The following is a 20,501-nucleotide window of genomic DNA, read 5'->3' on the forward strand; positions in this document are numbered from 1 at the left end:
GAAAATACCCACTTCAACCAAGCCATGGCAGAGCTCTGCCACCGCTCTGTGGGGATTTGAAGAAAAGCATCACTCAGTGAGAGATAATGTTCACTGTGACTCTGTGAGAAAAACCCGCACAAAAGTCAAGTAAGATACTGAAGACTTGGTTAAACAAAAAAGAATCTATAAAATCTCCCTGTAAAAGTGGGCATACTTCTTGATCTCAGTCTGAATTTCTGCATCTGGCCAATGCCCTGATAGCTTTTAAAAGCAAAAGACAGAGGTGAATGGGAGAAGAGGATTCCGCTTTCTTAACACATAAGAAGGAATAAAAACATCTAGCTCTAGTATCCCAGGACAAAGGACAACATAGCAACTGGACGCAGCTTTTTCCCAGTACTTCCAATGACAGGAGTTTAAATGCCACCAGACAATCGGGATACAGTGCTTGGAAGCATTTAATTCTTTTCATTCTCAGTTAAAACTAGCATAAATGAAATAATTACTTGAAAACACTAATACAAAGCAAACCTTACACGTCAAGACAGCCCAGGATAAGAGCTTTAATGCTTTTATAAAACTGCCAGAGAATGTGCTAATTTGTTTACCTCTATATAACTGTAGAGGAGAGTAAATAAAAATTAAATTACATTTAGATATGAAATTATTTTCAGAAAGTCATTTGAATTTACATAGAGCTCAACTGTATAAGAAAGAACATTTAATTAATTTTGAGTCCAAATTAAGTCCAAAAGTGGTAAAATATATTATTTGAGGGAAGAAATAGCTATCATTCAGTACAAACATAATAGATCAAATAAACCAGATTCAATATAAAAGTTTCTTTGAAAAACATCCATAAAAAATAAAGACAGAACAGCACAAAGTTAGAAAAGTGGTATCTTGAGTCAAACTTAAAAGCAATCCTAACTAAAAGAGGCACAGCAACAAGGTAACCCCTCTTCTGTTCTTTGGAGAACATGAGTGGCAGCAGCTGGGAGTTTTTCTTGGAAGTACCGAATAGTGTTATACAAAAATAACATGAATACTTCTGATCTAAAATACACGGGACTATTTATCCTTTGTGACACAGCAACGAGAAAAATAATGTCTAACTCCAATGTTTGCAGTAGAAATCTGTAAACTAGAAAAATTATTTTTACAAAAGGAACAGGTATACTTTTCTAGGTAATACAAGCACATGATGATGACCAGAGAGAAATGATTGATTTTTGTCATTCTGGCTCACTGTGTAAAAGGCACACAGAAATGTACATGTCTACAGGTAGGTGTCTTAGGGTCAATTCTTGAGCATACTGTTCAGCAAAATAATCTAGTATGCATCATTAAATTAAATGTTTACATAGCAAGTTCCATTTAATAAATCCAGTATATTAAAAATTGTGTCATAAATATACCTGCATATTTTTGAGGAACTATGTAAAATTATGATTGTAAAAAGGATCTCTTTTCTTTTCTCTGAAGGAATGACACCAAACCCTTACAGAAAAAGTAATAATAATAATGCAGCCTACAGGAAACCTCTAAAGCCTTCCAGATTCACTGAAGCTGTTTAGCTGAGGAAGATAACGTATCTTCTTTACATGAAGCTGAAAGCAAGGGCAGTCTTGGCCGTCAATGAGGCCATCTCTCAGGCGGTTCTGGGTGGTAGGCGCTGCTTGTACATGCCAGCGATGGCTTTGGCTGCACTGTAGATCATCTGTCGGCGAGACATGCCAGTGAACGCCAAGTGCCAATCAGTCCGACTGACATTTACCAAACTCTTCTCCAGGACTTCGCCCACTGTCACCAAAAGGCCTGACCACCTTAGATTATAGTCCTGGGGAGTGAGACTTTGAGCCTATGGAAAACATAAATCCATGTTACTTATAATACTTACTTATAAGCACAAACTCTGCTACAAATAACCTCTCAAAATCTTTTTTTTTTGGGTCCGGTCGTGGGGCCTGAACTCTGGGCCTGGGCGCTGTCCCTCAGTTCTTCCGCTCAAGGCTGGCGCTCTACCACTTGAGCCACAGTGCCATTTCCAGCTTTTTTCTTTTTGCTTATGTGGTGCTGAGGAATCAAACCCAGGGCCTCCGGCATGCAAGGCAAGCGCTCTACCACTGAGCCACCTTGCCAGCCCTAACCTCTCAAAAATCTTGACTCTGCTTACTTTTAACATAGATTGTGACAACCCTGGGAAGTACCACTCTGCTGCTTCAGAAGAGCCAAAGTAATGTTGTACGTCTACTTTGCTAAAAATAAAAACATAATGTCATTCTGTTGGTGGTGGTGGTGGCATCTGCGCGTATGCTCCTGAGGAGTGAGAACAGAACTTTACAGATGTCCAAGGCTTTAACAGCCATCTACTCAGAGCTCAGTCAGAAGGCTTCATTCTAGTTTCATATTTAGAGTCATTTCAAGTTTGTTAATAGGTTAGTGCTAAAATTATCATTATACTTCAAAGAAAAACCAGACAGCTTCCTAAGATCTTTGGACTGAAATGAAAATGCTTCTCGCCCTGCCACATGCTCACCAAGCCCCTGCAAGGCCTGTTAAAATGAACCACCCGATTCCAAAACTTGGGCAGAGCCTGAGAGGCTGTTTTTTAAATCAAATTATCAGGTAACAGTTATGATGCTAGGCCAAGAATGGGGTGACACTGATCAGGATATATTGCATTCATAAACTGCTTTGGCAAGTGCAACTCCTCTGTACAACTTACAGATAATAAAAAATTACCTTTAAAGATCCACAGGACCTGAGTTTTTATTGAGGAAGGAGGAATCATTTTTATTTAATAAGAAAAAAAAAAATCACACAAAATTGTGTTCTACATTTTCACTACCATACATTCTAATGATAATTTGATTTCTCAAAGGACTAATTTCTATTCTATTAAATTATTAAATCCCAACAGCAAAGCAGTAGAGATATAAAACATAAAAGAAACATGGGGAAAAAATGAATAGATAAAAATAAAAGGTGGGTATTTCAATGCACTTAATTCTTTATCTTTTCAACTTTGAAACCACATGTGGAAAAAAAACAAAAACATAAAAAAAAAAATTTTTAAAAGAAAGCAAGTCCTGGGCATCGGTGGCTTACACCTGCAATCCTAGCTAACTCATGAGGCTAAGTCCTTGTGAGACTCTATTATCTCCAATTAACCACTCAAAAACTAGCTGTGGTTAAAATAGTAGAGCCCTAGCCTTGATCAAAAGAGCTCAGGGAAAGGGCCTAGGCTCCACAACCACCACCAACAAAGAAACCAAATGATAACCTTTGAGTAACACTATTCAAGTAATCCTATTCATGAGTCAATGTGCATCTTTCCGGGCATTTTCCTTCTCATTTGTAGATATTTCAGAGCATACACATCTCCCTGCTATCACTGGGATCGTATTCAATGTGCTGTTCTTGACATGTACTTTGCAAGATACCCTTAGGTATTAATATATATAAAAACACATTTGGTTCCTTGAATATCATGTCTGTTTCTTACCAATATATGGCTCTGAAAATCAAATACAAATTATCCCTCTGCAATTATCAGACACCAAGCACAGGGGTGAGTAAACTTTTTGGAAAAAGGCTAAAGAGTAAATATGTTAGGTTTAGGTGTTGATCTTTACTACAACTAATCAATTACATTATTGCAGCACAGTTGCTACTATTAATTATAAATGTATGCAGAATGGCAGCTGTATCCCAATTAAGCTTACTTACAAAAACAGGTAGTAGGGTAGTCGATTTGGCTGTGGGCCACTGTGCACTGACCCCTAATCTACAGCAATATTAACAATGGCAGTGACAGGAGTACCCTCATATCACAAGTTATCTAAGGGGCACTTGGATTACCTAGCCCATACATACGTGCGTATACTTCTAAACCAAATTAGCTATGATTATTTTATACTATTGCATAGTATTTCTAGCAAATGCCCTCAACTCTCCTGAAATTCTTTATATTTCTTTAATGTCAATATGCTAAATCACATATCTGGTTTACTACTGGCGATCCACTCTGCTTCTTGAGCCAAATCTGCTTGGTAAGGATATAATGCTCTTCTAGTGTATTTCTGAACTTTATTAATTTCACCCATGATTTTTACACTTAGTTCCTAATATAGACTGAAATAGTTTTATTGTGAAGAGACACAATCTCATGGAATTAATTGAAAAACTGTCTACCTCTATTTTTGGTACTTTATACACCATGAGAAGCAAGTTTCCACTGAATGCCTTATAGATCGCACTTATGCACGATTAGAACACAATGGTTTTTTTTGTTTTTGACTAGATGGGAGTTCTTCACTATAATGTTTCCTGGGTAATTAGCTAACATCATAGAAAATTTACAGTATTTTGACTGATTCATCTTAATATTTTGAATCAATGATAAAAATCCATATTTTCCCAGAAAAATCTACCATTTTATCTGTTTTACAAGAAACAGATAAAATGAACCGTATGAATAGTATTTAACTACAATCTTTTAATCATTTTCTCATTGAGTGAATCTAATGTTAACATCTATAAAGATTTTTTGAACTTCTAAGAGGAAATTACAATATAAGTTTCAGTAAAGTTCAAAATATAAGCATTAATTGTAATTCATTTTCTAGACTGCAAACCTTAAAAGGGCCACTTGGATGCTTTCAGCAATTTTATGAACACATATGCCAATTTATATGTAACTATAGGGACGACAAAACACAAGAGCTTTGTCAGATTATTTAAATCCATAAGTCACAAATAATGTTACTACAAAGATTTCAGCTAGTTTATATATGTATATACATGTATATACATATATATAGTACAAGTATATATATATATATATATATATATAAAATAATAGTCCAAATTATGTAGATAGATTTTACTAGAGAACTAAAGAAAATTTTATATAAAAATAGAGGAATAAGAATCATTGTTTTCAATTACATTTTTGGAACTGTACACTAGATTTCTTTTTAAGTCAACAAATCTAGAGATGTGTACCTATTGTTCAAGTTTCAAATAATGGCTTGTTCTGAAGATGAACAACTAAAAAGGATGATCAGATGACACAAAAAGCGAAGTAAGAGAGGGTTCCAATGGAAATAAAGACAGGAGATGAAGGGGAAAGTATATGAAAAGTATACTGAAAACAGGCAGAAAAGGCAAATCTTCTGACCTCAAGGGGGGAATATAATCCTAACAACAACTAAAAAAAAAAAATGAAGAAAGTAACAATTACCCATGTAGTATATTATTTGCCCAAAGAAATCTGGAAAACAAAAACAAAGAAGAACTGAAACATTCAAGGAAGCAAAGAAAAGGCCAAATGAGAAAAGGGCCACACAAAATCGGGAATATATTCTTAACAAAAATCCTAACACAACTTTTACTGAGAATACTGCAGGTTTCCCTGGGATATAATGCAGGTGCAAAGGAGGAGACTAACCTGCTGCACAAACTCCAAAGGCACTGGTGTGGCTTGAGTAAAAGTTTCCAGACGAATACCATGCACAGGGTCTTCAACCACCAAACACCCAATGTCAAACCACCTGCAACATAATACATGAGTTTCAGGTTGCTACATGTTAAATGAAAGTTATAGTGAATAACCGAGAAGGAAAATCAGATAAAACAAGCAAATTTCAAGAAGGAAATGCTTTCCTAATTAATTTTCAGGAGGACAATTTATAAAAAATATTATATTATTGTCTTAATTCCAAGATGAAAAAACTAATAAGGACTAATAACAGAAAACCTAATTTCATGCTACTTATCAGGAAGTATCCTTGTTGCTAAGAGGGGAGAATGATAAAATCAGGGTATTCAAATACTCAACAAACTGTTGTACAGGAGAACATGAAAAGCTTATTCATGAGTAATTTTTTTTAGTTATCTTTAAGTAGTTGGACAAAGGAGTTGCCATTGAATAAAAGCTTGTAAATACAATGCATCTTGATCAATGTCGCCCCTTTCAACACTCTCTTCTAACCCTCTTTTCCCTTATTTTTTTTTACTTTTATAGGATATACACTAAATTTTTGATTGAATTCTCTTCTCCACCCCTTCTCCTGGGCTCTGTCCCACAGCTGTTTTTTGCTCAAGGTAGCACTCTACCACTTGAACAACAGTGCTACCACCACAGCTCTTTTGGTAGTTAATTGGAGGTGAGTCTCACAGACTTGCCTGCCCAGGGTGGCATGAACCACAATCCTAGCTAGGATTCCACAATCCTAGCTCCTCTTGAGGAGCTAAGATTACAGACATGAGCCACTGGAGTCCAGCTATGATTTTTTAGCAAATGTCATATGAAATTTTTCCCCACTTGATCAACTATGGAAATTTCTATCACTAAACCTATTACTAACATGCAGATATCTAGCAATGTTCCTAGGACATTTTAAAATAAGCTTATTGAAAGTATTCACAAGTTATCCTCATAATTAGTCCTTCAAATTGTTCTGAATTGTTCACCAGGATTCTCAGGTTTCAAAAACAGTCTCATGAAATAAAAAGAAAATTTCTATTTTAAACCATTAATAAATTAGTAACAGTAAGACAATTTTAAATTTACGTAAGACAACAGTAGCAACTCTGTATTTTAGAGACCAGAATTAGCCCTAAACTCATGAATATAAACAATGAGAGCATATGGAACAGGAAAATGTTCGATGCTTTTACTATTAAAGAAAACATAAAATGGGTTACAAGACTCTTATTTACTAATTTTAAAAACCAGTAAAATACAGAGTAGCACAAGAACTCTGCCACATATAAAAATGGCAGTTTTCAATAGAAACATTGAACAAGTTTTCCTCCACCAGGAATTTCCTATATATATTTCTACATCTTCTCATGTCTGACTTTGTCTACAAAATCCAGTTCGATCTGTAACTGTTCATGAATTTCTTGGGAATTACCTCCATCCACACTGGGTTATCACCCCTGAAATTTCCTTTCAAGTTTGTTTATCCAGTGGCTCCAGTGGCTCACATCTGTAATCCCAGCTACTCAAAAGACTGAGATCTGAGGACTGTGGTTCGAAGCCAGCCAGAGCAGGCAAGCAAGTCTGTGAGACTCTGATATCCAACTAGCTACCAAAGGAGCTGGAGGTAGAGCTGTGGCTCAAGTGGTAGAGTGCTAGCCTTGAGCAAAAAGCAGCTCTGGGACAAAGCCCAGGCCCTGATTCAAGCCCTATGACCAAAAAAAAAATTTTTTTTAAATATATATACATACACGTACATATATATATATATATATCTATATATATAGATATATAGATATATATACACACCTGTATATGTATACATAACCTTTTAAGTAATTCTTTCAAGTTGTTCTTCTGTACCTATAATATACCCTGAAAGTTAGAAGAATTTTTTTCCAGACACATTGTCACTCAATACTGAAATAAAAAATAATAAAGGACAAAAAAACAAAAATAAAACCATGAAAAAAAGTAGGTACATTTGAACAAAGAGAAATTATTTTAATATAAAACAACTCAGCATAACCAAAAAGTTTCTCCCATTAAAAAATCATCTATAAAAATACAGAGCCCTCAAAAATAATGGAAGTTTTCTAAACATCTAAGAGAGTGCTCAGTAGAAGCATAGTGACTGCTACCAAGACTTTCGTGTCCATTACAATACATAACTGTGTCAGGTACAATTGCTATCCATGCTCAACAATATCTCAGCCAATAACACACCATAATATCACTTTGTATCTAAAGCTATTACATTAAGTGGCTGTAGAATCTGTAGAAAGCAGACATTACTATCTCCATTTTGGTAATGGGAGCACCAGTATCAGAAGGAACTGTCTCACTGTTTCTAAAATAGGAGGTATTTTTTGCTAGGCTGGCTCACTTTTGTTTTGCTTCAAAAAAGAAACAACAAGCCTCTTACTTGTCAGGCAGCAACTCTGCAATGAAATTTTCCACCGACACAGCAGTCTGCTTGGCATGGATCACTCCAGTTCGGCGCAAGCTATCAATGCGCTCCTGGGCACCCTAAACAATAAAGACGTAGGTTAAAAACCTTGTTTCTAAAATACTAAACATACTAATATACAATTATACAAATAATACACTCATGCTTTCATATACACCAACATACTCTGTTCAAACAATACAAAAGCACATACAGTAAAAAATGAAAATGACCAATCACACCCTTTCCATTCCAAATGAATTTCTTATGTATACTCCCTTATGCATTACCACTTGCCAACTGCAACTGAAGTAGATAATCTGAAAAATCACATTTAAAAGAAAGTAACTCTTTGATAGTCATCTGACTAAATAAAAATCTTGCCAGTCATATTAGCAGTTTGTTTAATTGATTCTCTCCTGATTTTTTATATAGGCAATCACATAATCTTTTTATCTAATTCACACACATGTATGTATTTGTACATACACGTATATAGAAGAGACAACATTCCTAGACTCTATACTTCCAGGAAATAAGACTTTTTTTTTCTTTTACTATACTACAGCAGAGGACTTTATACTCATATCATAGAGCTGAGTGAGGCAACAAGTTCAAATTTTTCATTTTGTGCTTATAAAATCCAGAAAATAAAAAGGTTAGATATCATCTTTTTTTTAAACTCTATCACTTTAAGTGAGGGCTCCTTTACAGTTATAAAGATACTTTAATATATAAAGTATCTAAAATTGCTGTCTAATGTTAGTTCCTAGGAGTGTTTTAAGAATAGGATTTACTTTACCAGGCATCAAGACATAGCTGCATGGCTACTGAAATAATCATCTCTAAATGAACTATGAGGAAGAAGGCCATTAGAGCCCATTCAAGAGCTTATACTAACATCAAATATAGTGAAAGCGGGGGTTACACTGTGGGGGAGGGACATTGATGTCAGTATAACTTGTGGAGGAGATGGGGACAAACAAGTCGTTTAAGGATTCAGGTGGACCTGTTGCAACAATGAGAAGTACAAAATGTCATGTCAAAAACGAGCTTTACAATGTCGGTGGGGGGGGGGGAGGGGGGGGTATGATTGGGTGGGGGTGAGGGGGAGGCTGGGAAGGGAGGTGAAGGGTAAACAAAGGAGGAGGCTGCAATGCTTGGTAAGAAATGTATGCATTATCCTGCCCATGTAATTGTAACCCCTCTGTACAGTATGTTCTCAAATAAAATAAAATAAAATTTAAAAAAAAAAAAAAGAGCTTATACTAAATGACTTGGCTCAGATGAGAAATTAAGACCAGGAAGGGAAGTCCACAGACTCTTATCTCAAATTAACTACAAAAACAGTGGAGCTGTGGCTCAAGTGGAAGAGTGCTAGCCAGAGTTCCTGAAACAGTAACATTTTCAGTATTATTAACAATAATAATTTTTAAAAAATCTTCTGAGATTCAAAGGATGTTCCTAATTTCAGTAGTTGATTTGAATGTTAAAACTGGGTTAAGATCTTTGTTAGAATTACTCTTGCTTTTCTCGGGTTCTCTCCCTCAAAAATCAAAATCAACACTAAAAATTACTTTTGGATTGAACTCAGGCCTTTGCCTCTTGAGCTCCATCCCTTTTCTCCTTTGCTTTAGTTATTTTTTGACATAAGGTCTTGCAGTTTTGCCCAGGGCTGGAGTGGGCACATTCTATGATTCTTTCAACTACAGACCCCCACCATAGCAGATTACAGGTATGAATCATCATGCCCAACTGACTGACAGAGATAGGGATCTTACTTTCTGTCCAGGCTGATCCTGAACTACAATCCTCCCAGGTAACTGGAATTACAAGCAACAACCTAGTCTTTAGTTTCCTTTAAACTAAAAATCCACTGCAACTTTGTAATACTATGGAGGTAACGAAAAGCAATGCTGATCATTATTTTCATTGTATAAAAACACATTAGCCCCAGAGAGACCACAGGGTCATTACCACCATTATGAAAAGTTTAGGTGCCAGGTTCCATAGTCTGACAGAGTTCTGTTACTTACTTTCAGCCCAGCTGCATAGCCCACCGGCTGTGGAGCTATGTTGGACTGTCCAGCTTCCCCGACTACCACAGCTAAGCCGAAGACCTCCTGGAAAGCATCACGCACAGCAGCCACTTTGACTTCTTTATTTGATGTCACTACAATGTCCAGCTCACCCCCAGACTCTATAAAGGCCAAAAGAAGTTTCAATTCCAAATTGAAATAGTAAAATTCTCACAATTACAGTAACAACATTTCATTTACATAAACATTACCAAACTCATAAAACCAGGTAAGATATAATGCATTATCTTTCTGGGGTTAGAGAAACAGGCTGAACAAGTCTGCACAATGCATCGGCTTTTCAGCATTAACATCAGGATTCAAACCAAGATCTGTCAGCAGTTGACCTAACAAGACCACCTTTTCAATCTACGCCCAAACGCTCCAACCTTCCCCCTTTTCCTGAGTTTTACAACTGCTGAATTTGTAACATGTTATCTGAAGAAGTTTTACCTGCAGCAGAAAATGGAACATACCTTAAAAGAGTTCTGAGTATTAACTAGAACACATTTTTCAGCATTCTATAAAATGTTCACAATTGGTGGTTCTGAGAGAAGAATTTTGTAGTGAACTACCATATTTATATTTCTTGGAAACTCACAGTATACATTAATATATCAGTATTTGAAAATCAAATAATTAAAATTAGTAACCCTAACTCAATTCTGTCCATACTTAATCCATTCATGAAACATTTTTTCAGTATCTAAAAATGGCTCCTAAAAGGAGATAGATTTAATTCTGGGAAACAATGGCAAAACCAATCATGAAAACAGCTTATTTCACTAAACTAATTAGCTTCTAATTAAGCTTATACTTTGCATGGACACATTTATTCCATTTTTAAGATTGTAAATAAAAAGTTTTCCTGCTGGGCTGGGAAGGTGGCTCAGTGGTAGAGCGCTTGCCTTGCATGCCTGAGGCCCTGGGTTCAATTCCTCAGCACCACATAAGCAGAAAGAAAAAAGCCGGAAGTGGCGCTGGTGCTCAAGTAGTAGAGCGCTAGCCTTGAGCTGAAGAGCTGAGGGACAGCGCCCAGGCCGAGTTCAGGCCCACGACCGACCAGACCTCCCTCCCCCCAAAAAAAAAGCTTTCCTGCTGTTGGTTAATAAGAACACATCTAACAGGGTGTTGGTGGCTCATGCCTGTAATCGTAGCTAATCAGGAGGCTGAGATCTGAGGATCATGGTTCAAAGCCAGCCCAGGCAGGAAAGTCCATGAGACTCTTTTCTCCATTAAACGTCACTGTAGCACAAAGTGGTAGAGAGCTAGCATTGAGCAACAGAGCTCGGGGACAGTGCCCAGGCCTTATGACACATCTACCATATACAACTCTCTAACACCATGTGGACACCAGTTTCCAGCCCTCTAGCTATAAAGCAATCATAGAAATTAAACATCTGGCTTGTGAACCACAGTTACACATTTGAGATTAAAATAAAGATTCTTATTGATAACACATCCCTTGTTAAGAGTAGTACAAAAATAATATACTAAACAAAAACTACCATGAAATCTTGAAAAAGATTCACTTTTTCTCTAGGAAATAGTTTAAGCAAGTGGGTCTTCCATCTTATACATTTTCACCATTTAAAAAGATACTATGCATAGCAGCTACAAATAACTGATATAACAGACTTTATGGAGAGCTCAAACAGTACAACTTTTTAGAAAGACTAAGTCAAAGCCTGACAAAATAAGCACCAGGACATGGCTACCTGCAAGAGGGTGGGGAGGGGAAGAAGGGGGAGAAAATGCAGCCAAGAATCCATTGCATTTATCACAAAATTAAAAGGGAAAGGTGGGAGAAAGGGAGGGTGAGAAGGTTGAAGAGGTGACCGGGATCAAGATGCACTGCATTCATAACTGCTTTGTTAAATGGCACTCCTCTGTACAACTACTTAAAGACAGTAAGAATGTTTTTAAGTTTACAATATAAAAGAGCCTATAGTACAAGTAGATATCTGTCAACCATACATATACTTCTGCCCTAACATCTGAAAAGTGTAAGCACATTAAAAAATGGACAAGTTTAATAGTGTATATTTTACTCATTCATCACTTCAAATACTTTAAACTTTCCCATTGCTTTTAAAACCTGTGTACTATCATTTATAAACAGGATAATTTAACAAAATATTCCATTATTTTCAAAATTTTTATCCTAACATTTTGTGAGAGGTTGAGTAATGCTTTTCATAAACACTTGACACTAGCGGTATTTTAGAACTCAGCTTTAGAATTATTTACTTATACAGAATGAGTTATCTTGGGATAGTATAAGCAAAAGCATTGCTTCAATGTCACCAGTAAATAAAGTGAAAGTCATATAAAGTAGCAGTAATATGTTTACAATTAAAATCAGTAATAGTTGTTCCTCTCAAGTTCATTCTGTAAAGTTTTTAAAACGTACTTAATGGGAAATAAGATAGAAACTAAGACAAATTTAAGTTAATACCAAAAACTAAGCCTGACAGTCATCTTTAGTGCAAAACATGAAGAGGAATGGCTGTCTGAGTAGTAGAAATGACCTGGGATCACAATGAGCACTGATGCTGACAGACACTGCTCTAACTTAGGTACATACTGATATATGGGGCCATGCCAGGGTCCAGCGTTGTAATCATGCTTTCAACTGAATGCTTCGTCTTATCAAGCACAGATTTCACCATAGGATTCCCAGCCACACCCTGCAAAGAACAAGAAAACATATAAATGCATACTCAACCAGAGAGCACTATGATCATTTTTTTAAAATTTTGAATGCATCCTAGACCAGTATCTTTAAAATGAAAATGCAGACAACTAGCGCTCCAATAAAGACTCCAAAATTCGATTTCTCAAAAAAATAAATTAACTAAAATGTAAGAAAAATAAAATCAGATCAGCATCAAAGATCAATGTCAAATTGCCATGAATGCTCTAACTTCTCTGCCTTTCATGCCACAGAGTACAGAGCAACAGTAGCCCACAATACACTTTAAGGAGCACTGGCAAAATATCATACTCTGTGTATATATGTACACACACACATTGTATGTAGGTATGTATTTCATTTGCAAATGTATTTATATACATGTATACTATATGCATTTCTTTTTTTTTTGGGGGGGGGCCCGGTCATGGGGCCTGAACTCTGGGCCTGGGCGCTGTGCCTCAGCTCTTCAGCTCAAAGCTAGTGCTCTACCACTTGAGCCACAGTGCCACTTCCGGCTTTTTTCTTTTTGCATAAGTGGTGCTGAGGAATTGAACCCATGACCTCAGATATTCAAGGCAAGCGCCACCTTCCTAGCCCCGATATATATACTTCATTTGCAAATGTATTTATGTACTTCCTATCTATGTATTTATCAAAAAAAACTAGATAAAACATGTTCCTTGGGGTTTCAAAAAAAGATTGTCAACAGATGCCCATAAGTCTTTTATTTTGTTCCTCAAAAGACAGAAATAGTAAACCTGTGTCATCTTTAGCCTCCAGAAACTGTCTCATTTCTTCAGTATGTTCCACTAAAGTTATCTCTTGTTTTGTTCATTCCCACACTCTTCCTTCTCAACTAAATCATTCTTAGAACTGCACCCTGAGCCACAGGAACCACACCTAAGGGTCGCCTCTTGAACTACACTTCTCCCAAGGTACAAGGGCATGGGGGAGCAGGGCCTCCTTCTATAGCATTCAAGGACAGCTTCTCTTCTTCCAATCTACAGGAACTACAGAGGTTCAAGACAACATGAGGGCATACAAATTAAATTTAAGACTGCTGACCAGCCTTATTCTAAAAAAATCTCTAAAGTTACAATTACAAGCCTGCAGAGTTGGCATAGCTATAACAACTGCTAACTGAGACATGCTCTTACGAACAAAGAAAAAGGTGCAGGCAGGCTTCATATATTAACAACTTGTAGAAACACAAAGACATAAAAGGCAAGTTCACAAAAATACCCTATGCCTGAAAGTTAAACTCGTATGATGTAAATAAATCAGCTAACCACTTAACCATTTTAAATGTGTTCCAAACGTAGTAAAACTAAATAACCCTGCAGCAGATTACAGGGAGGGTGACCACTGAGGAAAGTGGGAAAACCCAGCAGAGCACTCATCAAGCTTAAGGAACCAGTTACTAAGATACCTTCATGAATGCACACATGAATCACCATTTCTGTCTTATTACTGAATGATTTCATGCCCACTTCAGCACAGAACAGATTTTCAACACACACTTGGGTCATAAATGAGCCTAGAGTTACAAATAAGAGTATGTTCCCATTGCAAAGACAGGGAGAGAGCAATGGAATAGAACACCGAGAACAGACATTGACACTGGTGCTAACATACAATTTAGTAATTAAGAGAAAAGTAAATCTGAAGATATGACATGGAAATAATCCATTAGTTGGAAAATAAATTTGGTATCTATCTTATATAGTATAGTGAAGTATATCAGCTACATCAAACTGTTAAGTGTTAAAGTAAAATGAGAGGGCTGGGAAGGTGGCTCAGTGGTAGAGCGCTTGCCTTGCATGCATGAGGCCCTGGGTTCGATTCCTCAGCACCACATAAGCAGAAAAAAAAAGCTGGAAGTGGCGCTGTGGCTCAAGTGGTAGAGCACTAGCCTTGAGGTGAAGAGCTGAGGGACAGCGCTCAGGCCCAGAGTTCAGGCCCTATGACCGGAACCAAAAAAAAAAAAGTAAAATGATAAAGGAACTAGAATATATCAAAACCAATACTGAAAACAGCTTACTTTTCAAGTAAACTAATTAGCTTAAACTTTACAAAGACACATTTATTGCATTTTTAAGATTGTAAATAAAAACTTTTCCTGCTGTTTGTTAAGAACGTATCTCTCTAGTGACTCACGCCTGTAACCCTAGCTAATCAGAAGGCTGAGGTCTGAAGACTTTTATGTATTTCCTATGCCTTCTATGCTTTTAAACTTGCCTCTAATGAATACAGATCAGATCAGCTGGAAAACCAAATACAAGTTAAAAGTTAATATCCCTTACCTTGATGAAACCCCAGATTCCACCACCAGATGCTTCGTCGGGAACTCTATGAATTCTAGGATCGTCCTGCTCCTCTGGGAAAGTGATGGCTGAGGTGCTTCCCTGTGCCAGAGAAGCCATGCTGGCTTGCTGAGTAATAGGAGCCGGCAGCATACCTAATCAAAGGCATGTGTCAGTCACTCTACAAACTGTCTACAAATGACACACCACGCGAGAAGAATAACTCGAAACTGCTTTAACAACATACCTAAGCATTTCAGTATTAAATGCTGAACTCAAAGAACCACCCAAGACAATTTACAAGAGAATTTTTTTGCCCTTTCCATAGGCTATTACTCGAGTTCTAATAAAGGACACCATGCATTTATATATGGGATATTACACAAACATACACTTTCACTGTGATGAAAAGTTACACACTTGTGGCCTTTGCCATAAGCTGCATGCCTGTGTAAATACACCAAAACTACTGAATTGTACAAGTTAAACTGTGGAGTTGTATGATACCTGAAATAAAGCTCAGTAAAACTGTAAAATAACAATAAACCATTACATATACAGTCACGTATTTCAGAGCGTAGCAGATGAGAATTACCCGTTACTGGAGGTGCAGAAAAGGATGGCATGAGAGGCGTCTGGGGAGCTCTTCCTGCATGCCCCCTTGTGATGTCATAGGTCGTGCCTACAGAAAACCCTGATGTCGGAGGACCGGAAGAGGGTGCAGATGGCGCAGGGCCCGGAGCGGAGGTGGAAGGCGGGAAGTAAGCTGAGGGAGGGGCGCTGAAGGCAGCAGCAGCTGGTGGAGGAGCAGAAGGGGGCACAGAGGGAACATGGGCTGGGACAGGCGCAGCTGGTGCCGCGGGCACAAAGGGCAGTGGCGCTGACGGCCGCAGAGGAGGCAGGGACGGCTGAGGAGTGGAGTGTGCCTGCGGAGGTGAGGGCTCCAGGGAGGACACACTTGGAGATGGGAAAGAACTGGCTGCAGCTGGAAAAAAAAAAGGAGAGAGGACAAAACACAAAGTTGGAAAAGGTTTTTTAAATTTGGTTTAAAAACTTCTTGCTTGCATAATTTTAAAAGACCATATCCCAAGAATTGTTTTTAAGTGCATAATTTAAGATACACATTACATACACGTGATTATAAACAACTGCAATTCTCCCAAGTGAAAGAAGCAGGAATACATCAAATCACTATAGCACTTTCATAAGAAGTCCTCTTTTTCAGTTCATTTGTTCTGATGTGTTTTAAGAAAAGCCTTTTTCATCCCTACTTTGAGCAGAAAAACCCTATGCAGTAGAGTCTCACCAAGATAGCCAGTCACAAACTTTTAAGGAGATTTTGTCATCATGAGAGAGATGACTATACTCAGCATGAATATACAGAACAAAATTCTACTTAAAGCAAAACTTTTAATAAGCAAGACTATTTTTCATACTCTTTAAATCTAACAAGTCTATTTCTCTCCACCTGACAAAGACAAGGAAAGCTTTTAAAATACATATTCCTTTACAACACTGTCTCAGAAAAGACAGCAGTGTCTCTGCCATCCTCCAGTGCAGCAGTGGGTGTTCGATGCCACGGGTACCTAGAGGAATGGACGAAGAGGACACTGCGGCCAGGCCGACAGGGTGCGGGGGCGGTGTCCCGGGGGGCGTAGTCTCTATCCCGCTCTCTTCCATCATCTTTCTCCAGTCACAGTACACTGCAAAAAAATAGGTTAAAAAAGAATGAATTTCACAAAGGAACCAATAATGTATTTATAACACTTAAAACAGCTTGCTTTGAGAACAATTAAGAGTAATCAAATGATAGGTGCCTACTTGTACTATCTATAATGCAATGTATTTCCAGATAAAGGATCTATCAAAATTCCTGATCCATCTTATGAAAATATTTAATATACAAACTATCTGTGACCTTCCATAGACATATTTCACAATTAGGAAATTACTTTATGTTAGCTGTACAATTCATTAACCAATATAGTTCAAATGGTAAACTGCCGAATTGATTTTGATCACATGAATGGCTGTGGGATTCAGTCATTATTACATTTTAGCTACTATTACATTTAAAATAAAAACATTTAATGTAACTTTGAAACTCCTTCTTTCCTCATAAAGCATTTACGTGTACTATGCCTGTTGACATTTAAATCACTATTACATTTTAGCTACTATTACATTTAAAATAAAAACATTTAATGTAACTTTGAAACTCCTTCTTTCCTCATAAAGCATTTACGTGCACTATGCCTGTTGACATTTAAATCACTATTACATTTTAGCTACTATTACATTTAAAATAAAAACATTTAATGTAACTTTGAAACTCCTTCTTTCCTCATAAAGCATTTACGTGTACTATGCCTGTTGACATTTAAAAAAATCAAAATGTGCTTCACTTGATGCGTGCATCAGTTTCTAGCTTCCTCAGTTGAAGCTCATGTAGTAACTGCTAACTAATATGCCTCAGATTTTAGAAAAGTTAGCTGTAGTACACATGCCATAGTAGGGTCCTAATATGTGATAATGGATTGAAAAACATGGGGAAACTTCCTTAAAAATTAGAAATCTTAAAACCTAGCTCTAAATATGACAAACTATTCAGTGAAGGTGAACCGCTTACAACCTCTAGAAATGCAATGGTTAACAGAAGCAAATAGTATACTTGGACTCTAGTATAGAAAACCACCAATATACAATGAGACAGATGTAATGCAGTTATGAGCGCTGAGGGTAAGAACTTAGCTGTGTGACAGGAATATGATTTTGATTGGGTCAGGAAAAGGTTCACCAAATCATAGATATATGGAGGTCTAAAGGACAAAACAAACTGAGGGCAAAGGGAGAAGATGAAGAAGGCAGCTACCAGGAAAAAAAGAAGAAAAAAAAAACAACAGAGAGAAGGTATAAATGCCATGTACGGAAGACGGAACAAGAAAACGTAAGGAGCAAGACAGAAAAGAGTTCCTATGGGGATGGAGGCAGGAGCTAGCCAGTAGGCCTAATCAGCCAGGTTAGGAGATGGGTTGCTTAAAAATAGAAAGTCACTGTAAGACCTTCAAGATAGAGGAAGCATATTGATGTCTGGTTTTGTTCTAAATTTTCTGAAATTTTAAATTCACAAAAAGATACAAAAATAGCAAAGTTAGAGAACTTTGCTATAGTCATAAAACTATCTCAGAATGATCAAATGTACAAGGCTGGCAAAAAGTACACTATTACTTGAATTTTACATGTTTTTACATGTACATGTCTATGTGCACATGCACATATATGTATAGTTCTACCATGCTTAATCATACGCACAGACTGAATATCACCATCACTATACAGAAGTGTTCCATCCCTCCAAGAAACTCCTTCCTGCTGCTCCTTTGTCATGTCCCCACCAAACATAAGCCTGAGCAACCAATCACCAATCTTGTTCTCATTTTCTCACTCTACAATGGGACATTCTGGAACCAAACAGAAAGTAACCTTTTAAGACTGGCTTTTATTCAACTAGCATAATGCCTTTGAAATTCATGCTACTTGGTAGGAGTAACAGTGGTTGACCTGTTCAAAGACAGAGGCCATTCTAGGAGGTAGTAGTGTAAGATCTTCTTAAACACAGTCAAGCTCCACTGTCTACGCAATTATGCCAGCCATGCACTTCCCCTCCCTCCCTCCACCACCCACACATCTACGTCTGTCTGCTCTTCATCATCTCAGTCTAGGCTACTGTTTCTGTAGAACTTGACATTATTGGCACCTGGGGCCAGATAACTCTGACGGGGGTGATGTGCTACGGGGGTTTTCAGCGGTATCTACAGTCTCTACTATACAGTATCCCCTGCGTGTACCAACCAAAGATGTCTACAGACATAGTCAAGAGAACCCTGAGGAACATAATTTCCCTAGGTAAGTAGAAAACTACCCTACATCTGTTGTGTCAACCCAGTGGCCTAGTCTACACACTTTGGTCAACGTATGTATTTCTGAAACACAGATGTGGGCTGTCCGTCAGCTTAGATGTCCCTGGGCAGGTGCATAGGTAAGCTGGCTGCGGGAGAGTGGGGCCATCCGTACCAATCCTGAGGCATCACAGCTGGCGAGGCTTTTAGGGAGCGAGAAGTAATACTAAGGTATCAAGCCTGAAAACACAGTGATGGAGATGGTTCGAGACCCTGAGTCCGGTCTCGGGTGAGATCTGCTCTTCCAGCCGGCTGGTGCCTTGGTCTTTTCGCTTTTAAAGAAGTGGATGGCTACTCCTGAGAAACACAGAATAAAGCTCCGGTGGGAGTTCACAGCGCTCAGGCTGCCATCACTGAGGGCCGGGGCCGGGGCCGGGGCCGGGGCCGGGGGCTGTGCCGGCCGGCCGCGCGGGGCCGGGCCCGGGCCCGGCGCCGTCCTCACCCATCCCGAATGAACTCCATCCGACAATCGCGGGCTGAAGCCGCGGCCGGCGGGGCGGAGCCGCCACGCGAGCCACGGTCACCGAGGCGGGCGGAGCTGCCACGGGCCCTCTCGGACCGACACGGTCTGAGGAAGATGCCGGGGAAATGGGGTCGAGCCGGGTCCCGGAGGAGACGGTGCACGGAGGCGGCGGGGGCCGCCGGGGGCGCGGGGCGGGCGCGGGGGCCGACCAGCCCGGGTCCAACCCCGGAACCCCGCAGGAGCCGGCGGCCTCCCCGGGCCCGCCACGTCCCCGGGCCCGCCACGTCCCCGGGCCGCCGCGCGCGAGGCGGGGCCGCCGCCGGGCAAAGTCCAGGCCGGGACCGCGGGCGACGGGCGGCGGCGGCGGGAGTCACCGCCCGCGCCGCGCCAGTCCTGCCCGGAGCCCCGCACGGAGCCCGCACCGCGCGCGCGGACCCCGCCGCGGGAGGCCGGCGCCGACCCCGGGCCCGCCCCCGGCAGGGACGCGTCCCCCCCCCCCCCCCCCGGCCCCGCGCCGGCGCCCGCGGGCACGCGCGCCGCAGCCAGGCCGGAACTCACCTGGGCGCCGCAGCGAGGTCCTGCGTGGCGGCTGCACACCGGGAGGCCGGGAAGAACGGAGAGGTTCGGCGTGCGGGACGAGCGTTCCGCGAGCACACGGAAGGTACCGGCCAACGCTCACCTCCGCGCCGCCCCGCCCCCAAGATGGCTGCCGCGGCGCCCGGCCCCGCCAGTGCCACGTCGACGCGCCGCGCGCCGCCCGCCTCGCCCCGCCCCGTCCGTCTCCGCCCCGCCCAGCGCACACCACACCGCCCAGCCCCGCCCCACGCGCTCCACACTGCCCCGCCCCGTCCCTCTGCCCCGCCCAGCGCGCACCACAACGCCCCGCCCAGTCCCTCGGCCCCGCCCAGTGCGCACCACTCCGCCCCGCCCAGTCCCTCGGCCCCGCCCATTCCAGCCCCGCCCTCTCCCTCTACCCCGCCCAGAGCGCACCACACAGCCCCGCCCAGTCCCTCGGCCCCACCCAGCGCGCACCATACCGTCCCGCCCAACCCCTCGGCCCCGCCCAGTCCCCTTGGGC

General features: G+C 40.2%; 1 protein-coding gene across 4 annotated transcripts; it reads right to left on the reverse strand.

Annotated features, from left to right (window-relative positions):
• Positions 1–683: 683 nt before the first annotated feature.
• On the reverse strand, positions 684–20,107 carry Prrc1 (proline rich coiled-coil 1). Of its 4 annotated transcripts, XM_042674449.1 has the most exons (10): positions 19,076–19,251; positions 18,314–18,462; positions 16,588–16,704; positions 15,597–15,986; positions 15,002–15,156; positions 12,588–12,690; positions 9,959–10,122; positions 7,899–8,002; positions 5,438–5,540; positions 684–1,843 (listed from the first exon to the last, which is right to left on the reverse strand). In XM_042674449.1, the coding sequence occupies exons 3-10, from the start codon at positions 16,682–16,684 to the stop codon at positions 1,634–1,636; spliced, it is 1,326 nt and encodes a 441-aa protein (XP_042530383.1). In that variant the 5' UTR covers positions 16,685–16,704; positions 18,314–18,462; positions 19,076–19,251; the 3' UTR covers positions 684–1,633. The 4 variants fall into 4 exon arrangements, with proteins under 4 accessions (XP_042530383.1, XP_042530381.1, XP_042530384.1 ...); XM_042674447.1 differs by lacking the exons at positions 18,314–18,462; positions 19,076–19,251 and adding an exon at positions 19,982–20,107; XM_042674450.1 differs by lacking the exon at positions 18,314–18,462.
• Between the last annotated feature and the right edge of the window lie 394 nt (positions 20,108–20,501).

This window comes from Dipodomys spectabilis, unplaced genomic scaffold, assembly GCF_019054845.1.
Source record: "Dipodomys spectabilis isolate Male_0828 unplaced genomic scaffold, ASM1905484v1 ptg000019l, whole genome shotgun sequence".
In the NCBI taxonomy this organism is placed as follows: domain Eukaryota; kingdom Metazoa; phylum Chordata; class Mammalia; order Rodentia; family Heteromyidae; genus Dipodomys; species Dipodomys spectabilis.